At 38.1% G+C, this 26972-nt stretch overlaps 1 protein-coding gene across 1 annotated transcript in view; it reads left to right on the forward strand.

Moving 5' to 3' along the window:
• Window positions 1-20932, forward strand: part of MMS22L (MMS22 like, DNA repair protein) — an 89078-nt gene extending 68146 nt beyond the window's left edge. The window contains exons 17-25 of the mRNA XM_059842425.1: window positions 1276-1418; window positions 2178-2320; window positions 2477-2636; window positions 5648-5817; window positions 12448-12659; window positions 14952-15118; window positions 16536-16632; window positions 17784-17951; window positions 20214-20932. Of these exons, the coding sequence (XP_059698408.1) occupies window positions 1276-1418; window positions 2178-2320; window positions 2477-2636; window positions 5648-5817; window positions 12448-12659; window positions 14952-15118; window positions 16536-16632; window positions 17784-17951; window positions 20214-20298 (1345 nt within the window). The 3' untranslated portion in view covers window positions 20299-20932. The remainder of the gene's footprint in view (window positions 1-1275; window positions 1419-2177; window positions 2321-2476; window positions 2637-5647; window positions 5818-12447; window positions 12660-14951; window positions 15119-16535; window positions 16633-17783; window positions 17952-20213) is intronic.
• The last annotated feature ends 6040 nt before the right edge of the window (window positions 20933-26972 follow it).

A 26972-nucleotide genomic window follows, 5' to 3' on the forward strand; every position in this document is an offset into this window, starting at 1 on the left:
CCTTTGGGACCAAGTAGACTAGCTATGTACATCAAGATCACATGAGGCTGAGCTTCTTTATATGGTACTGCAAGTAGCATTAAGTCCATAGGCAACCTATTTGTTCTCTTTTGGTCCTGGAATTCAGCGTTAATTTTTTTATTTTATTTGCTTTCATTTGGTCTCCTTATTTATGTTGTCAATAGTACTTCAGCAGGGATGTTCAGACAAAATATACTCAACAGATATCACTGTTTTTAAGTAAGTGAAGCAGAAAAACCCCTCAACTTCATTAATGTTGTTTAGTGAGAAGTAGAATCCAGTTTGGTTTCCATCTGGCCTTTGTTGACATTCTGTTATAAGCGTGAGTAAAAAATCAATAGAAAATAGGTAGATTTACATGTACACATATCAAGAAAGACTACAAGCATTTTTCGTTAAATATCCAGGACTGATCAGGGAGGAAGTATCTCAAATAAATGGTGTAACTATTTTCAAAAAATATCCCTGATCTGAAGCACACATGCACCTCTTTTGATAGTAATTGGGAGCAGAGTGCAGCACACACCTGCTGTCTTTTAGCAAGGAGTTTCTCCAGAATTAATGATGCAAGGTTGATAGGCTTGGGAAAAACAACTGCAGCAGCTACTCATGGTGATGAGGCAAATAAAACTTTGGGAGTACAGAGTAGTAGAGTACAGGGACTGTGCATTGAGTGACTCTGGTCTGACACGTGACTGGTAGAATGGTAGCAAGTGTTTGAAAGTGTATATAGCAGGTTTATGTGTGAATGGATATTCTTGTGTGTATATATATACCTAAATGAATATGTGTACTGCCGAGTACAGCAGTTTCCTTTCTCATCTCCAAGGTGCCCTTTTATGTTTCCCTTTTGCATCTGTTTTGAACATGGCTTATCTTTATTTGCTAAAGCAGACCTTCTCTTCTCCATCCTTAATGTTGTTAGAACTAAGCAGACTTCAGAGTAGTGTGGGACACCTGGACTGGCTTTATATGAAAGGCTGGAGCAGTGTGAGCAGTGTCAATATGAAGTTCCAAGCTGATTCAGATAAACTATTTCCAGCATTGTACACTGTCAGATAATACAGTCAAATCATCCATTGTTACACTGAGGCATTTCCCATTGTGTGAATTTTCCTCCCTCTCTTTTTTTTGCAGCCAAAACATATATACACAAGAATATATGCATCTACAGCCAAATGAGATACTCTGTCACCTTTCTGCCTACTTTTATTAGATCTCTGTACCTTTTTTCTTTCTCTTCCACCTACGCAGTTCACTGTGTGAAGCTTTTTCTAGCATGGGCTATACATCCTACGAAGCTTTGACAGTACGGTCGTGGTTTCGCTGCGTTTTGCAAATGTTCCTCGATCAACCGAGTGGCGCCTTGGCCAAGACAGATGCTGAGAGAACAGTTGGTAAGTGCTCACATTTCCCTCATGTTTGCAGTAACGGGGCTATATTGCAAAGCTGGCAAACATTTTCAGCTAATTACAAAATATATTTTTGTTTGTATTCCTTTACTTTTACCTAATTACAAAATGTGTTTCTTTACACTGCTTGTGCTATTTATTGATAGTTTGCCTGCTCTGCATATGACAAATTTATCACAAACAAAGATAAAAGAGCTTGTTTCCTTGGAAGCAAAGAATAAAAACTTGCTCCCAAGGAGACAAGTTATTTTTCCCCCATGGAGAAACTGCTCTAAAAAAAGTGAAAATCTTAAGTAAATAGTCAGAAATCATGCTGTGAATGGCCTAAAAGGAAAAAAAAAGGGAGGGGTGGGATAATCTAGCTGCAATTAATTCTCCCCTTTTTTACACTGGATACTTTGCTTTCTTACAGCAATATTTCATCCCTTCTTTTAAAACAACCATAGTTCTCATTATTTGTAGAACATATCTTCCAGTCACTATTTCCCATACACATTTTGTGGATTTTGAAAAAAAAAAAGAAACCCATCAGCTTGGTTAGCCATACTAAAAACTCTGTATTTTCTTATAAATTATATCAGAAAAATAACTGGTTTGGAATTGTTTTATTTATCTGGAGAGATGCTGTTGGCTGCCAAATATTTGTGGTTTAGATATTTTAAAATAATTCTTTACTTCATGATTTTGGGACTGAATTAAATACTGTATACTGTATTTATTGATGTGCTCTCTTGTAATAATCAGGAAAAGCCTACATGGAGCAGCTGACGGAAATGACAAGACTGATTTTTAAACTCTCAGAAGTAGAAAACATTCTTTTAAAGGCTAATGTTGGACAGTCAGTTTTCAAGCAAGATCCAAAACATGCTCTTGTCCAGTTCATTAAGGTACTGTACATCTACCCCGTGTTAGTTTCATAGGACAATTTCAGTGAAAAGAAACTATGTATCAGGTTTCCAGTGACCAAAAGAAATTAGTCACATTTAGAAAAAAGTCTCATGAGAGACTGATTTATATTTATTTCAATGTTTTTGTTTTCTCAGGCCGTTGGTAGAACTTACAGTGGTCTTCAGACACTCCCTGAGAGATCTGCCATGGTAGCAAAGACTCTGGAGTATTTGGGTGATGTGTTAAAGTATGTAAAACCCTATCTGAAGGCAAAAGGACCTCCAGAAGGTCTGCAGCTTACGTACTGGATCATAGGTAATTATTTTACACATCTTATCTTTTAGGAAATATTTTTAGAGAGTCAGTAAAATAAATTTATAATACTTCTTTCCCCTCTATACTATCCAGATATATATTTGCTCTACACTATTTAATGTTCAAAAAAAGAAAGTCTTCAAGATGCTACAGTTATATTTTTTTTCCAAGTTTTCTCTAGATCCTGATGTCTAACCTCCTTGTGAGTTTTTATGGGTCTTTTTTAATTACTCCTGCAAACCAGTATTTTGAAAAGTAAGATGGTTTTGTATCTTTCATTAGTGAAAACCACCTGTTCTACCTAAACAAACTCAGAAACAGTGACAGGAGCTGGTTTCTGGCTCTTTAGCTGTAGTGAGGATTGTCTAAGTCATAGCAATTCCTGAAGTTACAGCAATTTGTACCCACAGTGGATCTGCTCTTCCCAGAGAGGGTCATGAGATCTTTCTGTTTGAGGTCTCTTACTGTTTCCTTCCTCTGCCCACTAATTTCAAACAGAATTGATGAGCTCTGAGTTCTTCCTGTAGAACATAAAAGTCACTGTACACCCTTCTGAAAAAATTCCAAATTTTGAGCCATGTGGATTGAGACAACATGCAGTGTTAGAAGCAATGTTTGGTATTAGGTATCCACGCTATGGGGCGTAGCCTGACTCACCAAAGAAAACACTGTGGTAGTCACTTGTTTGTGAAAGATTTTTTCAATCACTGTATAGTTTAAGTAGAAGTGCAACCAAGGAGTCGTAGAATTCAGCAAACTGTAGGAGTCGTAGAATTCAGCAAACTGTAGGTCAGGGCCAATGTGGAGGGGTAAGGTAGAGTTTAAAACTATGGTTTTAGGGAGTTTAGGAAAAGGTTTTTCACCCAGAGGGGGATTGAGCACTGGAAAAGACTCCCTAGGGAAGTGGTCACAGGACCAGCCTGACAGAGTTCAAAAAGTGTTTGGACAATGCTCTTGGGCACATGGTGGGACTTTTGGTGGGTGTCCTGTGCATGGCTGGGAGTTGGACTTGGTGATCCTTCTGGGCCCCTTTCAGCTGAGACTATTCTGTGATAAGCAGTATTATGGCAGGCTACATGGTATGTAGTGGAGTTATGTTAGTGGCCAAATCGGCTTAGGTATCACTTCTTTTTTGGAACCCCTTCTCTGAAAAGCACTGCACTTTACTAAGATGCAATTCTAGCATTTATTTATTAAATGTGGAACCACTGATAGGGTGGAAAAAGAAGAGTGCTTTAATTCTCAATGAATGTGCCAGTCTGACCCACTTAGCTTTAAAAACAGAGTAAACCTTATGTATCTTAAAACAGAGATAATGATTTGCATGCACACACAGTTTACATCCTGATTCTAAGGAGCACAGGGAAAGCATGACCCAGATGCAGGAGGTGCACCAAATGTACTGTAATTAGAGTTTTTAAAAATACTCAATTTTTATATTGTGAGATCAGCATACTTTGATACACAAGATGTATATAAAATTAAACACTTTTAGATACCCAAATGTGGGTTGGAGCCTTGAAAAGTAATTTTAGATTGGTTTTCCTTTTTAGATTGGTATTGTCCTTTTTGTTCTTTGCAGTAGGAAACGATTAATCTTCAGTCATGCTGTTGTGTGCAAGGAAATGTTCTTTCTTTTTATTTAAGAAAACATAAAGAAGGTTTAAATGAAAAAAAAATCAAGTGTATTTCAATCACTGCTTCACATTCAGTGGGCTTGTTAAATTATAAGGACAAAGCACAAAACTTAACAAATCTAAACACCTCCTGTCTGTAGTCAGATTGTGTCTTGTACTGTCCCATACATCACGCAGTGATAATAGAAGGAGTACTTGGAGCTGGAATGACCATGTTTCTTTCAAAGCAGGAAGCTTAGACAACATTATTAGAAGTATTGTGAGGTGATCGTTCTCTTTCTCTATGATTGATCATTGTGTTTTCTTTCACTCCACAAGATTAATGTTGTTTTGCGTTGTTTTTAGAGATGATAATGAATGACTTTTATAGATTAATAATATCTTGTACCAGCCTACTTTTGATTTTCCATTATTTTCAAAGTCTTAAACATGTTTCCTCAGGATATTCCTGTATTTTCAACCCACAAAATTTCTTCCTGCCTCTAATAAAATGTAAAGTTGACAATGTCTACATAAGAATCTTGTTTTATTTAATGTGTGTTTTGAGTATTAACACTTCTGAGTATGGAGTTAGTTTTTCAAGAAAAATTACACCTCGCCTGCAATCAAGATGTTTTTCAAAGTTGGGGTATTTACACATCAACACCTTTTTACTTTTTTTTTCTGAAAGTCAAACGAACAATCTTAAAACTGGCTCAAAGCTGAGCAAGTGATACATTATTGTGCTGAAAACAGGAAAGATGTTCTCTGAGGCTCTCAGTTTGTGAACTGAGAGCCCACAAAGACCTGGCAAGACTTAATGGAGTTGGCTGCCCCTTGTTCTTCTTAATCTGCTGAAATTAAATGCAATTTGAAGGATATTTAATGTTTTGCTGACATTGAATTGCTGTGTGAGTAGTTGCTGATGTGGTGTTGCCACAGTGGTGTTAGACAAATGTAAAGGGAAGGCAAAGGCAGCATATCTCTGGGAGGAATGCACACAGCAAGGTAAATGTGCAAGTGCCCATGTGCTGATTGCAGTAGGGTTATGGATCAAGTTTAATTAAGTTTTCTGCAGGGATCTAAGAGACTCATCCTATCTTTAGCATTGCTGTTCTTTTCCTAAAACATCTTCACTTGCCTAAAAAACTTCTAACTGTGTTGTGTTGAATCAATATAGTATTTTATTTTGATGAAATGTAAATGGTCTTTTGAGTTGTTTTGACTGGGATTTTTTTAACGGGATGCCATGGAATGATTACGTGGGAGTGAGACAATTCAGTTGCTTTTGCTACTCTCAGATTATATAATTTAACATAATTGATTATTAAGCCTTGCTTAATTTTTTTTCTTAACTATAAATTGATTTGGGATTTTTTGAATTTTTTTCAACAGGATGTCTGGTAAAGTTCTGTGCACCAATACTGGCTACTTCCAAGGCACAGCAACTCTTGTTTCGCATTGTGGATTGCTTACTGCTGCCACACTCTGTGCTCCAGCAGGACAAGGAGCTGCCTGTGGCTTTGCTGTCTGCCATTCAGGAAAGCCTGCCTCTTTATCTCCAGGTAAGTATCTCAGCTCTATTACCAGCATACAAATGAATCTTCAGGAAAAGATTAATATTGCAGGGGATGTTTTCTTTTCTTTTTCCCTAGTCAACAAGCATTGACTGAATTTACTGAAGCAGCAAGAGAAGTTTTTTTTCTTTTTATGGAAGTGAAAGGAAAATTGCCACCCATTTGGCTTTCCTCACTGCAGGCAGCTATGCTGTGGTACACTCCAGACACTCCAGAGCTTCTGGTCTCATCACTGCATATGGAAAACCTTTAGCCAAACTTGCTGCTTACACTGATCTCCAATGTGACCAATGTGACCAGATTTCTCAAACAGTGCATCAAGTAATTATAATATTGAGTGAGAAAATTGTTAAGATGATAGAACAAATGTTTTAAATCATCCTTGACTTGGCTAACTGTAGATAGTTATAAATGAGATAACCCTTTTTTGTGGCTCTTCGGAACAAAAGAAAATCCTTGGTGCATTATGCCACTGGTTTGTCTTAATACTTGGAGAATATGTTTTGCTAAATCAGCTTCCTGCTGCTTATGATTGCATGACTAAAGCCTTCTTCCCTATTATTCATCCTACTCTTCTCTCAGTTACCCTGTCACTCTTGAAACTGTTTAAGGCTTGTTGATGCTGTAGAAAGGGACTAATTCTGCTGGTGAGAAAGAGAAAAGACTATATTTTGAAAATAAATAAGCTGACATGTTTTCCTTGTAAATCTTTGCATCTTTTTTGTTTACCATTCTCCTTTAGTCTTCATTTTGATTGGAGTCTTAACTGACTACTTCACATTGTGAAACAATGCAGTGGTGACATTGTAAACATCACTTGAATTTATTAGTTTCAAAAGCAGTTCATTGTGATTGAAGGCATGTCATATGGAAGTGAATATGGTTATGCAATGCTCTGCCCAGTATGTTTTGCTTTATTGCTCTGTAGGTATTTTCAGAAGTTGTGTACATGTAGGGCCATCTGGACAATGGTAATAGCATGGACTGTGAATGTCTGTTTGCTAATTTGTTATTTCAGTTGTAGAGCCAGTTTCTCTGGAGCCTGCATAGACAGATGTAGTCTTCAGATGAAACCACTTGAGTTGGTTTTGAAGTCTTGAGTGTTGTGTACCCTTGTTTCCTGGTTTATTTGCCAGATTCTGACTTCCAGACCTCACTTTTGTACTCTTCATCAGTCTGCTGCATTGTCCATGTGCTTTCCAGCTATGCTAGATGATCTTGTGTGACACAATATTTTAGACAAACACTGCTTCTAGAAAACAAGTAATTCTTTAATTTGATAAAAACTTCTGGCGAGAAAAGAGAAGAATTCATGAGTTATTTTTCCTGTTTCAATATGACATTTCTGTATTTTATTAATTTTTGTTTGTATTTACAAGGTTTCAGTATTTTTAAGTGTCTCAAAATGCTTGATTTATTCAAAAATGCTTCTTTCTCTTTTATGTGGAAAAGTGGGAAAATTCCAATTTAGCGTCAACTCAAAACAAAAATATTTCAAGATCATTTTAAAAACAACAACAAAAAAATAACTCTTCGGAGATCATTTGAGATTGAATGGATTCTAGGCACTCTCTGACATCTCAAGTTATTGTTTCACAGTTGGCTTAAAGCTACATTAATTCCCTTTCACCACCATACACATTCTCATTTAATTTGCTTTAATGATTTTGTGAATAGCAATTTGTGACTTGAATCAAATAGTAACTAGCCTGACAAAACAAACAAAACCCGAAACCCCAAATGGGCTATCAGAAAAGTGATAAAGCAGTATATGTGGAAGAAAAGATGGAGAAAGAGAATTCTTTGGGAATAACCTCACCTTGACTAACCTAAACTTCAGGTGAAATATGTGATGAGGCCACTCTTGGGGAGCTGCCCTATACCTGGTGCTCATTTGTGGAGGTAGAGCACTTGTATTTTAGTGCAGGAGCCTTAATTCACCCTACTGTTACAGAAGCATTGTTCTGTAGATCTGTCCCTGTTCATACTCCAGCTTACAACTTAATCCTTTCACAGTTACTTGAAACTAAAGAAACGAGAATTTGGAGACCATGCAAAGCATCTTCTTATACATGCAAGTTCTTAATTCATAGTCAAAGTATAAAAGTCCTTGAGTGGAATTTCTACTCAGGAGCCTTTTCTTTTTAATGTTTTTTTCTTTTGTCTTCTGAAAAGTTCCAGGCTCCATCTTTTTTTCTTCTTCAGTTCCTACAGTGTAGGCTTTTCCTGCTTTGCTCAAAAAAACTGCTTCAGATCTCAGAAATGTGGTTTACTTGATCCTTTTGTGGGTTTTAAAGTGGTTTGAAGTCAGTCCTAGTAGCAGTTTATTTTACATATCCACTGATGCAGCTATTTTATGAAATCCTATAGAATTCCTGAATATTTTCATCTTTTAGGACAACATACAAAGCTCCTTCTCTCCACACAATGTAGTTTGTTACTACACAATTCGTCAGAACCAATGGCTGTATTTCACCATCCTTCACCACCCCAAACCTACAAATTTATTTGCTTCATTTTACACAAGCACACGTAATTGTCAAAGGCACTAATTAAGACTGGATATTGCATTTCTCTCCCATCAGTTCAGACTGACTGTGTTTACTTGTTAAGTCTGTCCTTATATAGAATTTTGGGCTATTACCCCTGCCTTTTGACAGTTTTTGGGCAGCTGGTCTGGTCTCTACTGTACAGGGAGCTTATAAAGATTTTTTTTTCCAAATTCAGTCACTGATGCTGCCTTGCTAAAATAGCTTAGCTCTAGCAACTTTTAAACTATTTTTTGGTTTTTTATCTTGCCTAAAGGGTTACTGTCTGGGTACTATTTCTTTCACTGCACATGTGTTTTGGTAATACTTGATGACCTAAGAAAGATTTTTATTGAGATATAAAAATTGTCCTCAGATATGTTTGAATTACTGACTTTGGAAAGTAAAGCACAAAGAATGTGAATGAACAGCCATTTTACAATTGTATGGGACTGTTCCTAATTATGAGACAGCGCGATATGTACAATTTAACTGTAGGTATTTCACTGCTGCAAAAAGAAGTTGAATTGATTTGTGTGGTAGTGGATTGCTAAAATCTATCACAGGAAGTTTCAGACCAATATTGCTCTTGATGAATTTCTTGGAGAATGATTTGGAAGAATTTTAGTACACATTTACCAGTAATATGGGAAAAGACTGAAGCAGTGTAAGAGACCTGTTTTGGAGAAGAAATATTAGTTTAAGTCTATCTTGCAGAATACAGTGTGGGTGCATTGAATAAGCACTGTATATATAAGGACAGGGAAGGTAAGATATCCTGCTTGATTTATCAGTATTATTCCTGTCCAAATACAGAAGATTTGTTGATTTCTGTCTAAATACTGAGAACAGCAAAAGAGCTTCAATCTGAGTAGTGCTTGGCCCATACACTTCCCAGTGATTTTAATGGCTCTCTGCAGGCTCAGCATTTGTCAGAGATCAGACCTTGAAAGCCCTCCCATGAGCCACATCTGTGGTCCGATATTTGAGCAAGCTTATTAGTACATTTTGTGAATTATAATATGTATTTAACAGGAATTGTACATTAATTGGTGGACAGCAGATTTATTCCAACAGCGGGACTTACAGTGTAAGTCATCATTAGGTAGCTTGGCATTTCTGCAGTGAATAGTTCCAGTAATCCACACTAATCGGTTCTTTGCTCTCCACAGGTGATTTACAGATACACAGATAAATCAGAAGAGGCAGCTCTGGCCACAAAAGGTTCCTCCAGTGAACACACAGAGGAATCCGTTGCCTTTCTGCTAAAATAAAGAGCAGATGATGTCATGCTTCTCTGCTCCCCTTAAAACGTCTTTTTTTTTAATCTTAACCTCAGGAGATGGCTGAAGAGCATAGTTAAAGAAAAGAAAGCAACTCTATCAACCCTTTAAAGTCCATCTGCTTTGCAGGGATTGTCCTGGGGGTCTGATGTGATTGATTTCAAATCTCTGGTCCAGAATTGCAGTCCAGTTGCACATGTTTCTTTTTTCTCTCATTTGAACAGTAGCTTCCTTTATCTTTCTTAATTACTGGTGGGATTTAAAGGAAGAAATTTCTGTGTGATTACCTTGCAATCACATCCTTGGCCAGCACTACCTAGGATGTTTTGCCATTGTAGCTGGAGATTTGCACCTACTATTCAGTGTTATTAATTCATGCCCTGTGCCACTTGGGATATGCTGTTGTCAGACCTTGGGCAGGTTTGTTGCTCTCTGCACTTTGTAAGGAAAAGGAGGAGTCCAAAACAAAGGACAGAGTGTTGACCTGAAGTCAGTAGGCCTTTTTGTCCAAGAGAGAAATCCAAGTTCTTTTCTAATTTTTTGGGATGCAATTTCCAAATCAATTTATTTCAACTCAAAAAATGAAAATGCTTTTATGAAGGATCAGACTAGGTTTGTTGGTTCACTTTGAAATGAAATTATTAGACGTGCAAAACTTAGTCAGCATTCCTTCAGATATCTAAATTCTAATATTCTTTTCTTTTTATTGCAACCATTTAATAAGTCTAGGATCATTCTTAAAAACAGTAACTCCTACTGGTTAATAACAGATGTCTTCTTGATACTGTGTATCATTTGTTGATGCTCAGTTTGAAGAACTATCTCATTTTAGCAACTGTCATTGTTAGTTCTTCAGAGGCGCTGCCTTCTTCATGTATTCCTGCACGTATCCTCTGTAAGGATGTGATGTTCTTTGTGTCCCTTTTATCCAATAAATTAATACACTGTGTCATAGATGTATAGATTCTTTTAGTGTTAAAACACTAAGAGTCTAGAGTCTTGAGAGTGCCAGTTCCGATATTGGGATTATGGAATATATTCTGTTTTTCTGTATGAGCTTTACTACAGAAAGCACAGGCAACTCTTCTTTATGCCTGCTGCAATATCTTACTGAAAACATCAAACACTTAAGTTTGCACACTAAATAGTCTCTCATCTCTAACAGTCTCTAAGTCTGCTACTTGCCAAGAAGTATCAGACTTCTTAAAAAGAATTCTGATACAGCAGCAGCTTTTTCCTACTTCATACATACAAAAGGAGGAGAAAATCTGAAGTTTTACTCAAAGCCTCAGTTTAGAAAGTGTAGTTTTTATCACTGAGACTTGCCAGAATTATCAAGGAACCCCAAAAGTATGTGAGGTAAAACCCTTAAGCCGAATCTGCATTCAAGAGAGCCACCAAGTCTTCAGGCACTTCATTTCTTGAAATATTGTGTTTCCTGTATTTGTTTACTGTGGAACCAAAAGTGGGAACTCAGCATTTCAAGACCCTCAGCTATGCCTCAGCCTGCTCTTTTTTTTTTTTTTTTTTTTTTTTTTCCACCTGAATGTTCTGTCATGTTCACACAGACAGGTATCGATGAAAATGTTTTTCGGGAGTCAAAAAATGGGTTTTTTTGACATCTATACAAAAAGTAACAGAAGTACACTTTTTTCAATAGCTGGGGAACAAAAGCAGCTTGACTTGATCTGTTCATTCCTATATGAGGGGCATTAGTTTACCTCAGCAACCATAAATATTCAGACAGATACTCCTCTTACCAAAACTGGAGTCTGGATTGCAATGCTAATGGAAATTTGAAGTACTGTTGAAATCGCTGTCTAGGGAGCTCTGTGCTTGACCTTGTTTTACACCATTATTCTTGTTGGACAAAACTATTGTGAAAACTGAGTTCTCAAGAGGCTTCTGTTTGTGCTGCTGACTGTGACCCTTGAGATAGGAGATCACAGGACCTTTTTATTTTTTTCTTAGTGATTTGTTCTTCTTGCTCTCAGTAATCAGAGGAGGGGGAAGGAAACAAGATCTTCACTTTCTCTTATGGGAACCCATTCCAGTAAGAATACTACTCTTTTTTTTTCAGGAATGGACCATATATATGTTCTATAAGTACAGGTAGAGTTCAGATAAGCACTTTCTGGGCAAGTACTTTCATTATAGATTTTTCTCTGGATCAATGTAGCTTATATTGGATAAATCACAGCAGTTTTAGCCTTATCTTAAACAGAGTTTAAAACCTCCTCTAAATCCCTTATAAATGGTGCCTGATTTACCCTAATTTGTTCATACTAAGAGCAATCTTTTCTTGTTGGAGCTCAATTCTAAGTGCTCATTTTTCTGCTATATCAGTTATACAAAAATTTCACACAGTCCTTTACAAGCAAATGAGGTATTTATTCTTTCTGTCCTATCTCAAATCTTACCTGATTAACATTCTTTCTTAGACCACGTGCAGGATTGAAAACAGAAATTAGAAGCTTTTGGGCGCAGAAGCTTTCTCAGGTCTGAAATGCCGCAGTTTTATTTTGAATTTTAAGGGGAGCTTGCATGTCCCAAAGCTTATCTTCCGATATATTAGTCTAGTGAAAGATTTTTTTCTTCTTTGCAAGCCTTGCCTGCCTCTGTCTTCATCTGCGGATCATCATGTCTGCAGCAAATCAGCGATGCTTATTTGTCAGGCATAGTTACTCTGCGTGCAGCAGTTTGCACAGCATGTAGTGAATGTTTAGCATGCAGTTGTTAAAGATTTATTCAACTGTATCGGTAAAAAATTTATTTAATTCCTCACTTTCTAAAATTTTCTTCCACAGGGCCTGTCCTTCATATGTTGTCAGTCCCAAACGCAGGGTGCCTATTTAAATCAACTCCTTGGGAGCATTATTCGCCATTATTTTGGACGATTCCTGCCTTCCTCCCCGACTGCGGCCGGTGCTGGGCAGCATCCTCTGCTCTCTGCTTTATGCAGCTCCATCACCGCCCCCCAGCTGCTCCGTCTCCGCAAGACCACCTTGCATGTCATAAGGTAAGGACCAGTAGGATATAAAACATCATTTACTCAGGTTTCAGATTCAGATTTCTCAAATAGCTCATGAGCTCGGGCCTCTGCTTTCCTCTCAGCTGATGGTGTGGCTCTTGGAAGAGCCTGGGAGTTGCTAGGCAGGGAGCAAAGGAAGGAGAGTGTTTATATATCAGAAGAGTAAAATTGGAAAGATTTGTGAGAGATTAATTAAGGATAAAAGTCCTAGGCCACAACAAAAAATATTGCAGGAGGTCACGTGAAATGCAAGTCCTTTTCTAGAAAAATTATGCTCCAAGAGACATCATCACATGTGTGTCTCAGGCTGTATTTAGGGGTACAGAGTTGTAGTGCCACAGGCACCTGTGCACTGGGGGCCTTGTTGCTCTCTAAGTGTCAGGGTATACACAGGTGTGCCAGCTGCCCCAGGGACATGGAAAACTGGGAAGAGGAAGACAGAGAGGCAGGGAGACAGTATTTGTTCACTGCGTTGTCACCACTTGCATGATGTCAACAGCAGCTACAAATCTCTGTTCCTGCTGCTGAGAGGCTGACACTTGGTTTTATGTACTGCAGAACAGTGAACAATCTGTACTTTTTTCCCATGTTGGGAAAGGATTTAAACCCCCTCAAATACAGGCCTATATCTATGGTAATTGGATCTTTATTTGTTAAAGAGTGGGTATACGTGTTGATCAGAAAAAGAATGCCAGTGCTGATCTTGGGTAAATATGATAGGCAATCCTGAAAGTTAAGCCTGTATTATCACCTATTAAAGGACTCAATTAAGAGTTCACAATCTTTGTTCTGACATGTTTTTGGATACCCAAACTTTGTCATCTTATTAAAGTTATTTTTGAATGTGTGCATGCATGTGTGAACATGGGGATTGAGAGTGGAAAGTTTTGGAGGTGTAATGGCACTTGGTGATTTTTAAGATGTGAAACATTCCATAGTGATTTGGGAAGAATGTGTTAGAACTGAGCAGCACTCTGTTTTACAAAGTGCTGAGTGGTCAGGAGGCAGTCATGGGGTCTGTACACAAATAGGTGCAGTTTGTTCACCACTTTGCCATATGAAAGCAGGGAATGTAGTGCTGCTGCAGAGGGGAAAGGGAACCACACCATCAGGATTGTATTACCCAGCTCACAGAGCTGTTGTAGTGGAAGAAAACACACAAAAAAAAAAAAAGGTGAGAAATTTTCAGAGTAATTAATGAGACAGAAGATTTCAGTGTTGCTAATGTTAAAGTAAGACAGACCACATGATACAAGAACTGTGGGTGTCACAACTTTCAGTGGCCAAGTCACACCAGTGCTCTGAAGTGGTGCAATGAAGTACACAGAGCTCTGAAAGTCAAATTGCATTTGAAAGTTGTAGAAGCACTCTTTACTGATTTTTTAATAATGATGCTGCTTTTTAACTGATGCATTGCTCAGCCAACATATGTGCCTTGTTTGAGTAGGTAAACAGTACCTAATATTAAATATCTTAAAATGTTTTTTTGAAGGTTCTGGGAGTGCTCTTGCTGACTGATGAATAAATGCTGTGTTCTCTTTCACCTGCAAAACTTACTGTCTTCAGATTCCATTAATTTGTGATGCCAAACCAACAGTAGTTCATATTCTTGTATTCTTCTGTGGAAAATGAACAAATCAATGTGTTAAAATTGGAACACTCCATGTGTGTGATGTTAAAATTTGCTCTTGTTGCAGATTGGCAGGTCACCTTTTTATCCTTGTGGCAGATTTTATATTGGAGATGTTTGTGTTAATTCTGACAGAACAAAATCAGTCGTTGGCTGTCCTGTTACAACATACTGTTTACAAAAATCAAATAACAGTACCAGTGTAACAACAGAGCTGTTACCACAAGTATGATTGTGAGTTTGCAAAAGTACATAAAGCTAAATAATGTAATTAAATAACAGCTGTATCATGCATATTGGTTTAGGATTTTAGAATCTTTATTCCTTCATTAATTCAATTATATTATAAAGCTACTTTATTTAGCTTTTAATAGTCACGCTTGGGTTTTTAATTGTAATTATGATGGCTCTTATTTCTCACTCCTCCCTGAACAGAAGAGTCAGAAGATATCACTGTCCTCTGACAAACTGGGAGTCATTGCTACGACTAAGATAAATAGAAGCCATTATTTAAGTCTAGATAAACGTAGAAATCTATGTAATAGGCCTCCTGCTGAAATATCACAGTTATTTTAAGGTATATGGTGCTTGCATTAATGGAAAAAAAACCCAAATCATAGACTTTGTTCTGGCTTACTTTGTCTTCCCAGGGAAAACTACCTGCAGTTCAAAGGGCATGCTCCACCTCCTCGCTTGGCCTCTGTTCTTGCTTTCATTCTTGAAGTACTTCAGAGAACCCAGAGCACTGAACTGTGTGACATAGACTTGGTTCTCCCAGCTGTGTTGAAGTGCTTGGTGCTGGTTAATGAGCTGCAAGGTGAGCTGTTTGTTTGCTTTAAGTACATCTCTCCACGCCTGCAAGGTTTCTGCACTGCTGAGCATCTTTCATCCCAGTATTTAAGACTCTCAGATGAGGTGAATAAAACAATCTGGCCAGATAAACTGAATGAGGCTTTTTTTTTCATTAACTGGTCTGGGACTTCTGCCTCTCAGGCAGAGAAGTCCTGCCTCATTTAACTCTCTAATGAACTAATCAACTTCTCAGGAATCTGAAGGCATTTCCTTTTTCCCCAATCCTTCCCATATAATCTCCTCCATTAGCAGTTGTGGAACTTTTCTTCCACCTAAAGTTTTGAGACCAATTAGGACTAGAGTATGCTCTTTCCATAAGAGTATGTTCTCCCCATAAAGGCATTATAAATGGATTAAAAGTAGCATGTTGCTCTCTGAAGGTATCTTTGCGTCTTCTTTCTCTTTTTAGCATGCTTTGTTTCGTAGCAAGAACATCTTTATTTTTAGGTACCTAAAGAATGAAGCACTCTTTTCACCCCACCATTGTGTAACGAATGTGCCTGAGCTCAAAATTTCCATTTCTTGCTGCTAGAGAGGCATTAAGCAAAATTTGGATTCACCTCTGAGTTCTCCTGGGAATTTTTTCTGATAAAGTATTGTTCAATTCTGGTCTATAATAGTTTCAGGGACAAGATGTGCTTAGGAAATTGGCTCCGTCATCACCAATTTTCTCCCCACTTTTGCCATCACAGCCATATCTGCTGAAAGCTGAGTACCCACCTTGCAACGTGCTGGAAGTCCTGGGCTGTTGTAGCCACCAGCTCCCTGCCTGCCTGGACAGGGCTGTGCCACACCCTTCTAGAAAAGTCCTTGCAGCCCAGTTCCACCTTTATAAAGGAAGAGCTGTATTTTGCAACTTGGGTATTTATTTGGAAACAATTATTGAGAAAATAGTGGGAGAGGTTGTTGGGTTTTCTAGGGTTTTTTTCCCTTAAAAAAGAGTAAGGGTGCATTTCAGAACAATCTCCACCACTGAAATTACAGAGTAGATCCACACAGCTTTGAGCAGAATATAAGGCTGTGACTACCTTTCTTTCGAATCAAATAGGGATGCTTAAAGAATATAAACAAAACTTAGATTTAAATAAAACCTCTATTTCCTCTAAATGTATATCTCTTGGCTTTAAATTAAAAAAACCATAGTGTATTTAAAAATCTGTTTAAAGGATAATGGTGGTGAAAATGAGACTTTTGCATAAACCCGTGACTCATTCTGTTCTTTATAGCCAATCTAACTAAGTGCTCTCACAACCATTTCACTTGCACCAAAGAAATATTAAACGTTTTTTTTTCTCGTTTAAAAAATTTTGTCTTCATTAAAGACATTCTCCAGATGGTCAGTTCAAGAGCTCTGTGTGAATCTTGTGATTTTTCTTTTGCAGTTAAAAAAATATCTACAGACATTTTACAGTATATGGTAGAAGGCTGCCAAGCAGGGTCAGGAGGAGAACACGCCACCCAGCTGACTTCTGTATTTCGGTAACCAGAAAATATGCCAACTGGCAGCAAAGCTGCTGCAAGCCAATTGACAGCAAACATGTTTTCTTAAAATAACTAATTATCCCACCATGCTGCATTGTTGCTTGTTTATGGTATTTTAGTAATGGTACTTTTGGCACTGGATTTGAACACAGCTTTGCCAAAAAGCCTGAGCAGAAAAATAGAACTGAGAGGCATACCTGCTTCCTCATGGATGAGGTACTATTTTGATAGGCATATAGCTTTTCCTGTGATGGGGAAAACTCCTCAGGAATGCTGACGGTGCTGTGAAAGATGTGTGTGCCTAATTTGAAGTGCAGCTAATATACATATAACAAGCTTAGGGTTTTTTAATTAGATTTTGTGACAATAATAGATTATTCTAATGTAAATTATTCTTATTTCATAGCTCTGCAAAATGAATCCTGTGTCTTGCATGGATACAGTAGAAGACCTGCATGATCTGGCACTCAAAGACATTCTGCAAACCTTTAGCACTGCTGCTGTATTGGGCTAGGTGTAGGTGAAAGCCTTGAGAGAGACTCACTGTAAAAAGAATGGGTGTTTGTGAGAATGCCACTCACAATGGCATTCACTGGCACAATGCCACTCTATATGTGATACATCAATTTCATGGGATGTGTCATCCCTAGAGTGCTAGTTTTGATTTGAATGTAATCTGTGAGTCCTAAAGTTTTCAGGTCCTCAGGATGGCAAATGGATGTGCTTCCATATAATGATCTGCCCTATTTAAGATCCAGGGGAGTTTATAAGAAATGCCAACACTGTTTCTGCAAATTTGAATCTAAAACTCTTGTTTTGTTAGTCTCTTTATTACAATTAATATTTATTAAATAATAAATATATGGTTTAGTTTTGCATTCACACACATTAAAAACAAGGCAGTCCTGGTGAAACAGCAGCAAAATCTGCCAAATTACTTGAAAATAAAATGTGTGGATTTTTTAGCATTAGGCTTCAAAACCATCCTTTGTTTAGAGAAAGTATTCCAGGTAGAGTATTCCAGTGTAACAATATGAAAATTGCTATGCAGCCAGATTGTTTGTTCTGATTAGACTTTACAGTTGCTGTTGGCATGTTCTCTACATCTCATTTTGACCCTGCATTAAATGCCCCTGTGTCCTCCTCAGGCAGTTTATCGAGGACTACACTGCTGTCTATGATCACCGGGTTTTCAGCATACTGGAAACAGTGGCAGTCTTGGATCAGACTTTAGTTACCAGCCTGATTCCCACAATCACACAGTCCCTGAAGGATTCCGAACGCAAACAAGGCCTTGGAAGAAATGCTGCACAGAGGTTTGATTTTCATTTAATATTATTTTTGATAATGAACAGTAGAGGTTTATTCTTTTGAAAGAAAGCAGTGTTAAGACAGCAGCACAGACACTCAAAAGTGAGTGATTTTTAAATGTTGTCAGCCAGAAATCTCCCTTAACTCAAGCCTTTCATGGTGTTAAGCCATCTATATTTGCTAAATATTTCCAAAGATGTTTTGATACTAGGGTCCACAGACCAGAGTAGAATTTTTGTGAAGCCAAGTTGTCGCTACAATCTATGTTGCAAAACAGAATTAAGAATTCCTTACCCGAAGAATTTTCCTGTTAGTCCCTGTTTTAGAGGACTTTATGGGTCATATGTGAAATGACTTCTGGTATGGTCTGAGATGCTTGGAAAACAAATACCCCCAACTTAATATCAAGAGCTCTCTCATAATCTGAATTTAGAAGAGTTGTGGGTGTCCAGGAAAGGCTGGCTCCAATAGGCACAGCAGGCTCACACTTCCTCCGTTTGCCCCACAAGAACTCAGGACAGAAATATTAGACACTGGAATCCATCTGGCATTAGGAGAAAATAGCACAGGAGGGGAGCAGCTCTGCAGGGAGGGATGGTGGTGTCTGGGTGCAATTGCAGCACTGACCTTTCAGCATCTATGCAAGTACTGCTACAAAACTCCAGGAAGCTCTGCCTCATGTGGAGCTTGTCCTGTTAGGGCTGCTCCCTGGAAGGCTGCCCATGACTCTCCTGTGGTCTGGGCAAGGAACTGGCCCTTGTGTTTGCATTGCTACACATCCTGGGACTACTCAAAGGAGAGGATCTACTGATACCTCACACTGGGGAAGTTTTGAGGTGTGTGTTGGCAGGGCCTGGGCTATAAGTCCAAAAGACAGTATTGTGCAAGAATAACTCGTGAGACACTGAAGGATACTCACAGGGTATTCATCTTCCATTTAATGAAAAATGTATTTAATTAATTTATAATTATATTACTCACTTTTTACTATCCACTACCAATAACTGCATTTGTTTTTATTTAAGAGAATTTGCCCAGGATCAGTCTGATGTAGTGTTATATGTAGGATTTCCACACGACCTGCTTTTCATCCTTCGATAATATGTTTCATAGCTAAAATTTTTGCTTGTTTTTCTTTTGTTAAATACCGTTAATATGGTAACATTGATCCCATTATCTACAAAATGCTGAAAGCATGCAGGTTGTTTGAGCTTCCTGAAATGCATGCTTGGAGATTACTGAAGAGCTCAATTTCCTTTATCCTCATCACTTAAACCATATATATTAGCTAACCTGTTGTCGATGTTTTCTATTAGTTATATGTATTTAGAATGTGCTCCATTACCCAGCAGCCTGAGATGATCCATGAGCACTTTATTGTAAGAACACTAATTTTCTCTCTTCAAGAACACCTGATTTTCTCTTTTCAGTCCTAGACTCTAAATAACATGATATTAACATCTTCAGTGCAATTCCTGTAGACATTAAAGTGCAAATCCATATCTATAAAAGAAGTAAGGTTCAGAAGTTGCATTAGATGCTTTATAGTGGTGATGTCCAGTGTTGTAATTGCAAGGAACTAGTACGAAAACTGCAGTTTTGTTTGCTCAAGTTAATATTTCATGACAAAAATAGATAATTAGAAAATACCTAAATGTCAGAGACAGTACTTTAACAATAATTACATTGTTTGGGTTGGAGAGTATTAGAATGAACTTAAGGTGAAAAGTCTCATCAACACATATGCACTCTTCTGGAAAATCCACTTGAGTGACAGTTCCCTTGTGAATTCCAGGTTTGTTTTAAAACAGTCATTGTCCTTGGTTGAGGATGGTGGTCTGAATCTGGTTCAGTGCTTGGGCTGCACCCAAGTGTGAGGGGCTCATATCACTATGCTGTGGTGAGAGTCACAGGGATTGCTTAGGCAGAAATAAGAGAGCAAACATCATCAAGTCTGAATGCTAATATCATCTAGGCCTTGGAAACTCCATGTTTTTAAATAAGGAACTTGTATTTCACAACAGTTTACTAAACAAGTAGCCTTCTAAGCAGCTCCACTACACTTCTAGCTGTAAACAGTGCAGTCCCTAGTCTTCCTCTGATCTGGCCATGCTAAAGAGTCACAGCAAATAAGCAGCTGAATAGCTGAAATGTTTTAATATCTCAATATCTAAACAATGTGTTTGGGAATTACATACTTTTACTCCTAGGATGTGTGAGATTATTAAAGTAACATATTATATGTTTTGGTTTTTTCTCCCCAACAGAGAAGCCTATAAGAGACTCTTATCTCACCTTGCAGAGGCTGGACAAAATGAGATACAAAAACTGGAAAATGAGACAGATCAGTAATGTACTGGTGAATAATCCTTTCCTCTTGGACATTATGACTTTGTTGGTACCTAAAACTACAGACCACGACACACTAGACAAGTTCTTTTTCTTTACAATGGAAATACATGTATCAATTTTTGTGGTTGTTCCACAGTTTTCCCCCCAATTTGTGTATTAATTGAAAAAAAAAAAAAAACCTATGGTATTTTATTCCTGTCATGCATTTGAAGATTGACTCAATATCCTGATGAATAGCAATAGAAAGATTGAAAGCTAATTTATTACAGATTCAAATATCTGTATGAACAGAGCCTATATTGCAATATACAAGACAGGATTTCAAAGAATTTCACAACTTAGTTCACATTGAATGAGACCTGTCCCTCTTAATAGTGTACTTTTGAAAATCTTATTCAGTCTCTTCTTAAGAAAATCATAATTTGTAATTTCTAATTTATTATTTTAGTAGAATGGGAAAAATATGTGCTCTCTAGTATTCAACTTGTTGAATGCAGTGCATTCACCAGGGGTTGTGCCAATGTGATAAAGTTTGTGTTAAGAGAGAGGATTTTTTTTAATATGTTTATGTTGCACAGAATGTATATAGCTGTCTTTAACTTCCACGTGTATTAAAACATTTCAGTATTTCATATTCCATTGTAAAACCTGTCTGTTTTCTTTGTGGGTAATATAAGAAAAGGCAGGTTTAGATTTCCTGTTCCCTTCCTTTTCAATGCCATGTTCTTAAAACTGACATGTATTTTCCAGGGGTCCCAATGGTCTTTTCAATAGTCATGACATTGTTAGTTATCCACTTACACTAGGTGTGAAAGGTGGGAGGGAAAAAGAAGAGAGGACTGACTTCTAATTAAAATACTCATCATTTGATGATAGACTAGTAATTATTCCTGTTTGCTGGGAAAGTTGGCTCTTTCAAATATTTTGCTGTGTTATGGGTCTTTCCGGGCTGGATCTAGCTCTGTAACTTTTTCTACATTTTTTTTCCTTAAGTGCTCAGGAAGATTTCATTAATGGCTATGGTCTCTATACTTTTCATTTCCCTCAATAATCTGAAGCTTTCTGAAAACTTCTGAAACAACTTACTGGACTTTGGAGTGGGTTTGCCATTAATGGCAACACCAGTGAGCAGACTCTTACTTTTAAAGTTACTCACATTTTAATCTTACAATGTTAACAGGAAGGAAAAAATTATTTTTATGTCTAATAGCGCCACAAAAATCCCTAAAATCTTGTTCAGAGCAGCTTCCCTTTCGTTACAGTAATCTTATCAAGTCGAACTAGATAATCTTCTTGCCTAAATCAGCTATCAGTACTTCAGATAATGCAGTAACTAAAAGCCTCTTTAGGCTACTTAATAGTGCAGAACATGGAGGTTCTTTTCATTATGAAAGTAACTTATTGAACTTGCATTGTAGCTTCTTGCAAGCTTATGTACCTGGGAGTTTTATTCATCCCAGAAGGATTCTGCTTCTGAAAAGCCTTTTTGAAAAAAAAATAAAAACACCCCTCTCCAAAAGAAATTAATTGAGATGCTTTTGAAATTTGAGTCCTACCACACAGTAGATCCCAGAACAGATGTCTGACTGTAGTATTACTTCCTGAAAGTAGAAACTGTGATTTTAAAGGATAGACCAGGTGTTACAATGAAGCACTTAAAGATGTGTTCAGTAGGTTATTAAAGACATATTTAATACTATCTGTAGTGGCTGGAGGTTTTTGAAAAAGCAACCGGACTTCATGTAAATGCATAGCAGCTCCTGGAACATGAGAAACTAATTTAAACAGTTGGGAAAATATCATTCTTCTTTGTCACAAAGTTAATGCAAACAGAAACAAGGCATTTTGCACCATAGTCATCAACCAGTGCCAAATGGGGGATCTGATGGGTGGTATGGACATTGGCAGATGTGACTGATAGTTCCAATAATATTAATGAGAGGAAGACTTGCAGAGTGCTAGTTTATGCTGACCTACCAAGCATATACCAAGCAGCAGTCCACAACCAGTCAGGAGGAGCGAAGAAAGTGCTGGTTTTAACTAAAATATAGAAAAACCTAAAAGCTAAAAAAATATATATATATCTTATTAGATGCTGTCTGTGTAGAGGCTGCTTAAGGCAATAAACATCATTTAAATTAAACCTTTCTATAGTATTTTACACTGAACAGTTTGGTTTTAAAAAGGGTAGATTCAGACTAGATATATGAAATAAATTTTTTTTATTATGAGGATGGTGAAACACTAGGACAGGTTTCTCAGAGAATTGGTAGACACTCCATCCCTGGAAACACTGAAGGTCAGGTAAGATGAGGCTCTAAGCAACCTCACTCATTTGAAGATTGCTACTCATTGCAATCTTATAGGATGGCAAGGATGTCTTCTAGTATATTGTTTTAAAATACCACTGCTGCATGGATGAACATATTCTGCAGCTGTAAATTCTGCAATGGATGGTGAAAAGATCTTGAAAATAAAGTTGTAGATAGAGTACCTAATTCAGAAAGATTTCATTATTCAAACCCATCTATATAATGAAAAGTTGGTGGTATTAAGCAGTTTTGAATGTTGTGATGGCTTAACCCCAGCCAGCAGCCAAGCCCCACACAGCTGCTCCCCCACCAGTGGGACTGGGGAGAGAATTGAAAGGGTAAAAGGTAGGAAACTCCTTGGCTGAGACAAAGACAGTTTAATGGGGAAGGCAAAAGCCATAAATAGGAGTAGCAGCAAATAAAGCGAAGCAAGGAATAAATTCACTGCTTACCCAGGGCAGGCAGGTGTTGAGCCATCGCCAGGACAGCAGGGCCCAATCGCATGTAACAGTGTAGCATGTAAGGTGGGAAGATGAACACCATCACTCCAAATGAATCTTCCTTCTTCCCCCACTTTATGTACTGAGCATGATGTCACATGTTCTGGAATGTCCCTTTGGTCAGTTTGGGTCACCTGTCCCAGCTGTGTCTCCTTCCAGCCTCCCAAGCAGCCCCAGCCCTATCCCCAGCAAAGCAGAAGAGGCCTGGGCTCTGTGTAAGCCCTGCTCAGCAACAACAAAAACATCGCTATGAAGACACAGTGAAAAAAATTAACTCCACCCCAGCCAAAACTAGCAGACAACTTAATTAATTACTTGTAACTATAGCATCACTGTCAATGCAGTTTTAACAAAATTTTTTATTTCAGTATGCTTTTTCTTGCACTCAGTCTGTAACCAGAGTGTCCTTTCATTTGGAAATGCTAATACTGGTGATGGGAGACCTGTCTAAAACCGAGCTGTCATAAGCCTTGCCAGAATTTTCCACACTGATCTCTGTGGCCAGAGGACTGCTCCCGGATATAAGAGGACACATTTTTGTGATGTGTGTGTATATATACTAAACACTCTTTTTTTTCTGCAATGTATAGAATTGAAATCTAAATAGACAGTATTTAATCTATATATTTCCCCTATTGCAGAATTCAGGATACCAATCACCTCTGACCCATTATCACCCTTGTGATATGAAACACATGTCCAGCACAAGATGAACAATGGCAGGCAGAGGGAAGACTGGCTTATCTTTCCTTTAGTGACCTTAACAAAATAACATGAAAAAAAATACCTTCTGTTCAGAATTCACATGTGACTTCCATTAGTCCCACAAAGCTGTCCCTCTGTTTCATAAGAATTTTACATTTGTTATTGTTATTGAAGAGCAGAAACATCCTAATTTAAATTACTCTTTGCTTTCATTTTCCATGGAGAAAAAAAAAAGGGGAGGGTACGTGGTTTGATAAAAAAGAGGTTCTGAAATAGAAAAATTCATGTTTTTTATGCTGGAATAGAGCAGCAAACCCATGGAAAGAATAAGGTCCTGGCCTATCTGTTATAATTGAACAGAAGAGGAGCTGCCAATAGCATAAACTGCTTGGTCATCTAAGGAACTTTATAACTCTGCACTTAAATGCAATATCGATCCCTCAGGAAACAAAAAAAGAGGTTTTACTGCACTCTGGTTTTCCTTCTTTCAGAAGCTTTTTGAAAATTAGGTATGCAATGGGTATTTCCAGTTTAATCATATTTTAGAATTTTTAACTATTACTTAAAACTCAAATTCAGTGTAATCAGCCCATCTGTTAGCAATGGTTATAAAATTATGTTGAAGATTAAAAATCTGATGCAGTGTCAATATGTCCTGGCATAATTAAGCTTGTTTTATGATGAATGACTAGGATATGGCTTTTGTCTACTTGAGCAGCTTTAAAGTGATAAACCTTTTGCAAGCCTAATGTACAAAGTGCAAAGATATGTACAGAACAAAAACAACAACAACAACAAAACAAAAAAGCAAAAGCTCAGATCCTCTATTTGTAGATGTACTATCTTTATAGGCCTTTGGAAATGCCAGCAGATTAATTCCACATTACAACCAAATTCACTGCATTTGTCAGTCCATCAAACACTATCTTGGCTCTACCCTTCTCCTTACAGAATGACACCAAAACAGGCATTAAAAATGCAAATTTGCTAAATTCATTATTTGTTTTAGAAAGGCCCAGCATGACCTGCAGAGGCACTGGTGGAAAAATTAGCACAGCATTTACTTCCATGAATTGAGGGTATTGCTAAAAATACTTTGTTCTTCAGTACTTGAAGCATTGCAACATTAACGTTTTAAGCATTTTAATTCTGGCATTACTGTGAAACTGCTATATATAATCATCTCTATTGGAAAACCATTCTTTATGTGGACACTTTATCCCTTTATAAAATGTCCTTGGAGGGGGAAAAAACTCCTCATTTTGCAAAAATAGAACTGCATAAGTCCTTTATACACAGTCTATGTGCTAAACTTCCTGCAGTCTTCTTCCCCTACAAACTCTGTCTGCAGATGAAGTGTTTTAACCTTGCCCTCTTAATTTATTCTACATTTTAATTTTCAATAAACAGATGCCGCCTCTTTTCGCGCCTGTTTCCACATTGTTCCACATTCTGCCTGGGTTGTTTCTGCATGTGTGAATATTCAATTATCTGTTTCTCCGCCATTCTGCAACTGATGTACTAAATGTCTGTACAGGTTTGGGGGAGGGTAACTGGGGAAGGCAAAATTTAGATGAAAAAGAGTTACAGAAGTTTCAGCTCTTCTGAAAGTCAGGAACTTGGCTCAAAAGCTGCTAAACTAAGAAGAAAATTGTAAGCTACAACTAGAAGTTAAAGGATTACAGAAACATTACTGCACAGAAGCAGAACTGCTGCACACTGGCTGATCAAATGAGAGTGTTTCTTTAGTCAGCTCTTGGGTGTGAAATGCTCAAGAGACACCAAAGTGGCAGAAGAGGCTGTTAGTGCTGCTGCTGCTTGTGAAGTATATATATTTATATACCTTAATTAAAGCTATATAAAGGATAGAATATTATTTTTATGGGTGTGGCCTGAAAAAGATCAGAGAATAGCTCTTCAGTATAGCTCTTCAAGACCTTGTGGCCCAAAAGTCTTAACTGCAGATATAAATAGCCTTAATGTGTAAACCTAAGGAATTCAGGGCACAGAACTGCACTGTTTTCCAAATAGGACAGTCAGTGACTGCTGCATTACTCACTGGTAAGAACACCTCTTTCCCTGAAGCAGTAGTGAGTTCTCACTGGTTGCAACTTGTCCCCTTAACTTGCACACTCCTAGCTGGATAAATAACTTGTGCTGGCATCTGCTCTCACAATGATGGTCAGACTCTGGCAACAGAACCAGCAAGCATGGAAATAATATTCTTGTTCTGGACAGCTTTAAGGCTGTTTGGAAAAACTGAGCAAAACTGTGTCAGAGGTACATACCAAAACCAGCAGGCTGGATAGGGACAAAGGTTGGGTTCAGAGTCGTGTCTGCCCAAAATAGTACAAAACTTAGAACATCACAGGTGGATCAGGAGGTCATGCACAGGATTCTGCAGCCATGGCAGTTTTAGAAGCCAGAGACATTCAATGGAAGGATGGCAGAGAGAGGACATGATGATTCAGAAACTTCAGCTCACCAGGCAGCCTTTGCAGGAGTCCTGCACAGCTGCAGGTAGCAGGTGAAGCCAGCCTGGCTCTCCCATCCTGGCTCCTTGCAGCTGAGACCCTTCAGGCACAGCAGGGTGCTCTCTGTCTGCTCTTTGCATCCACACTCCTCTCTTTTCTTACCTGGCAATAATTAACTGGGTTTTGCTCATCTGGCAAGGGCTATGAGGCATTTTCTGACTTCAGATGCAGCAAAGCACCCTGCATCTGTCCTGTAGGTCCTGCAACAGAAGCAGAAAGACCCAGATAGGAAAGTGTGACACAAAAACTTAAATTACTAAGAGGTTGGTGTGAAAGACCTCTGTAATCAGTGGAGCCTGATGATTAAGAGCCAGAGCGGGATCCTGACACTAATAGGAGCATATGTGTTGTCCTGAGGCTCTGTGGCAGAGGCACCCCAACCAATATAATGGAATTGCACAGCTGTTTAAAACTGCCATTCACAGTGCAGACAATTGGCGACAACAACGAGAGCAGTAGAAGTGTCTAAAGGGCGGAACAAACATGATAAACAACTTTCTTGCCTTTCAGACCTCAAACCAAGAGGCACATGCTGCTTTGCATAAGGAAGCTGCCCCCCTCTGCTTCTCAAAGGCCACTGCTGCCACTTTTTGCCACTGCTCAGCAGTCATCCTGATCCCTCC

Source organism: Haemorhous mexicanus, chromosome 3 (genome assembly GCF_027477595.1).
Source record: "Haemorhous mexicanus isolate bHaeMex1 chromosome 3, bHaeMex1.pri, whole genome shotgun sequence".
In the NCBI taxonomy this organism is placed as follows: domain Eukaryota; kingdom Metazoa; phylum Chordata; class Aves; order Passeriformes; family Fringillidae; genus Haemorhous; species Haemorhous mexicanus.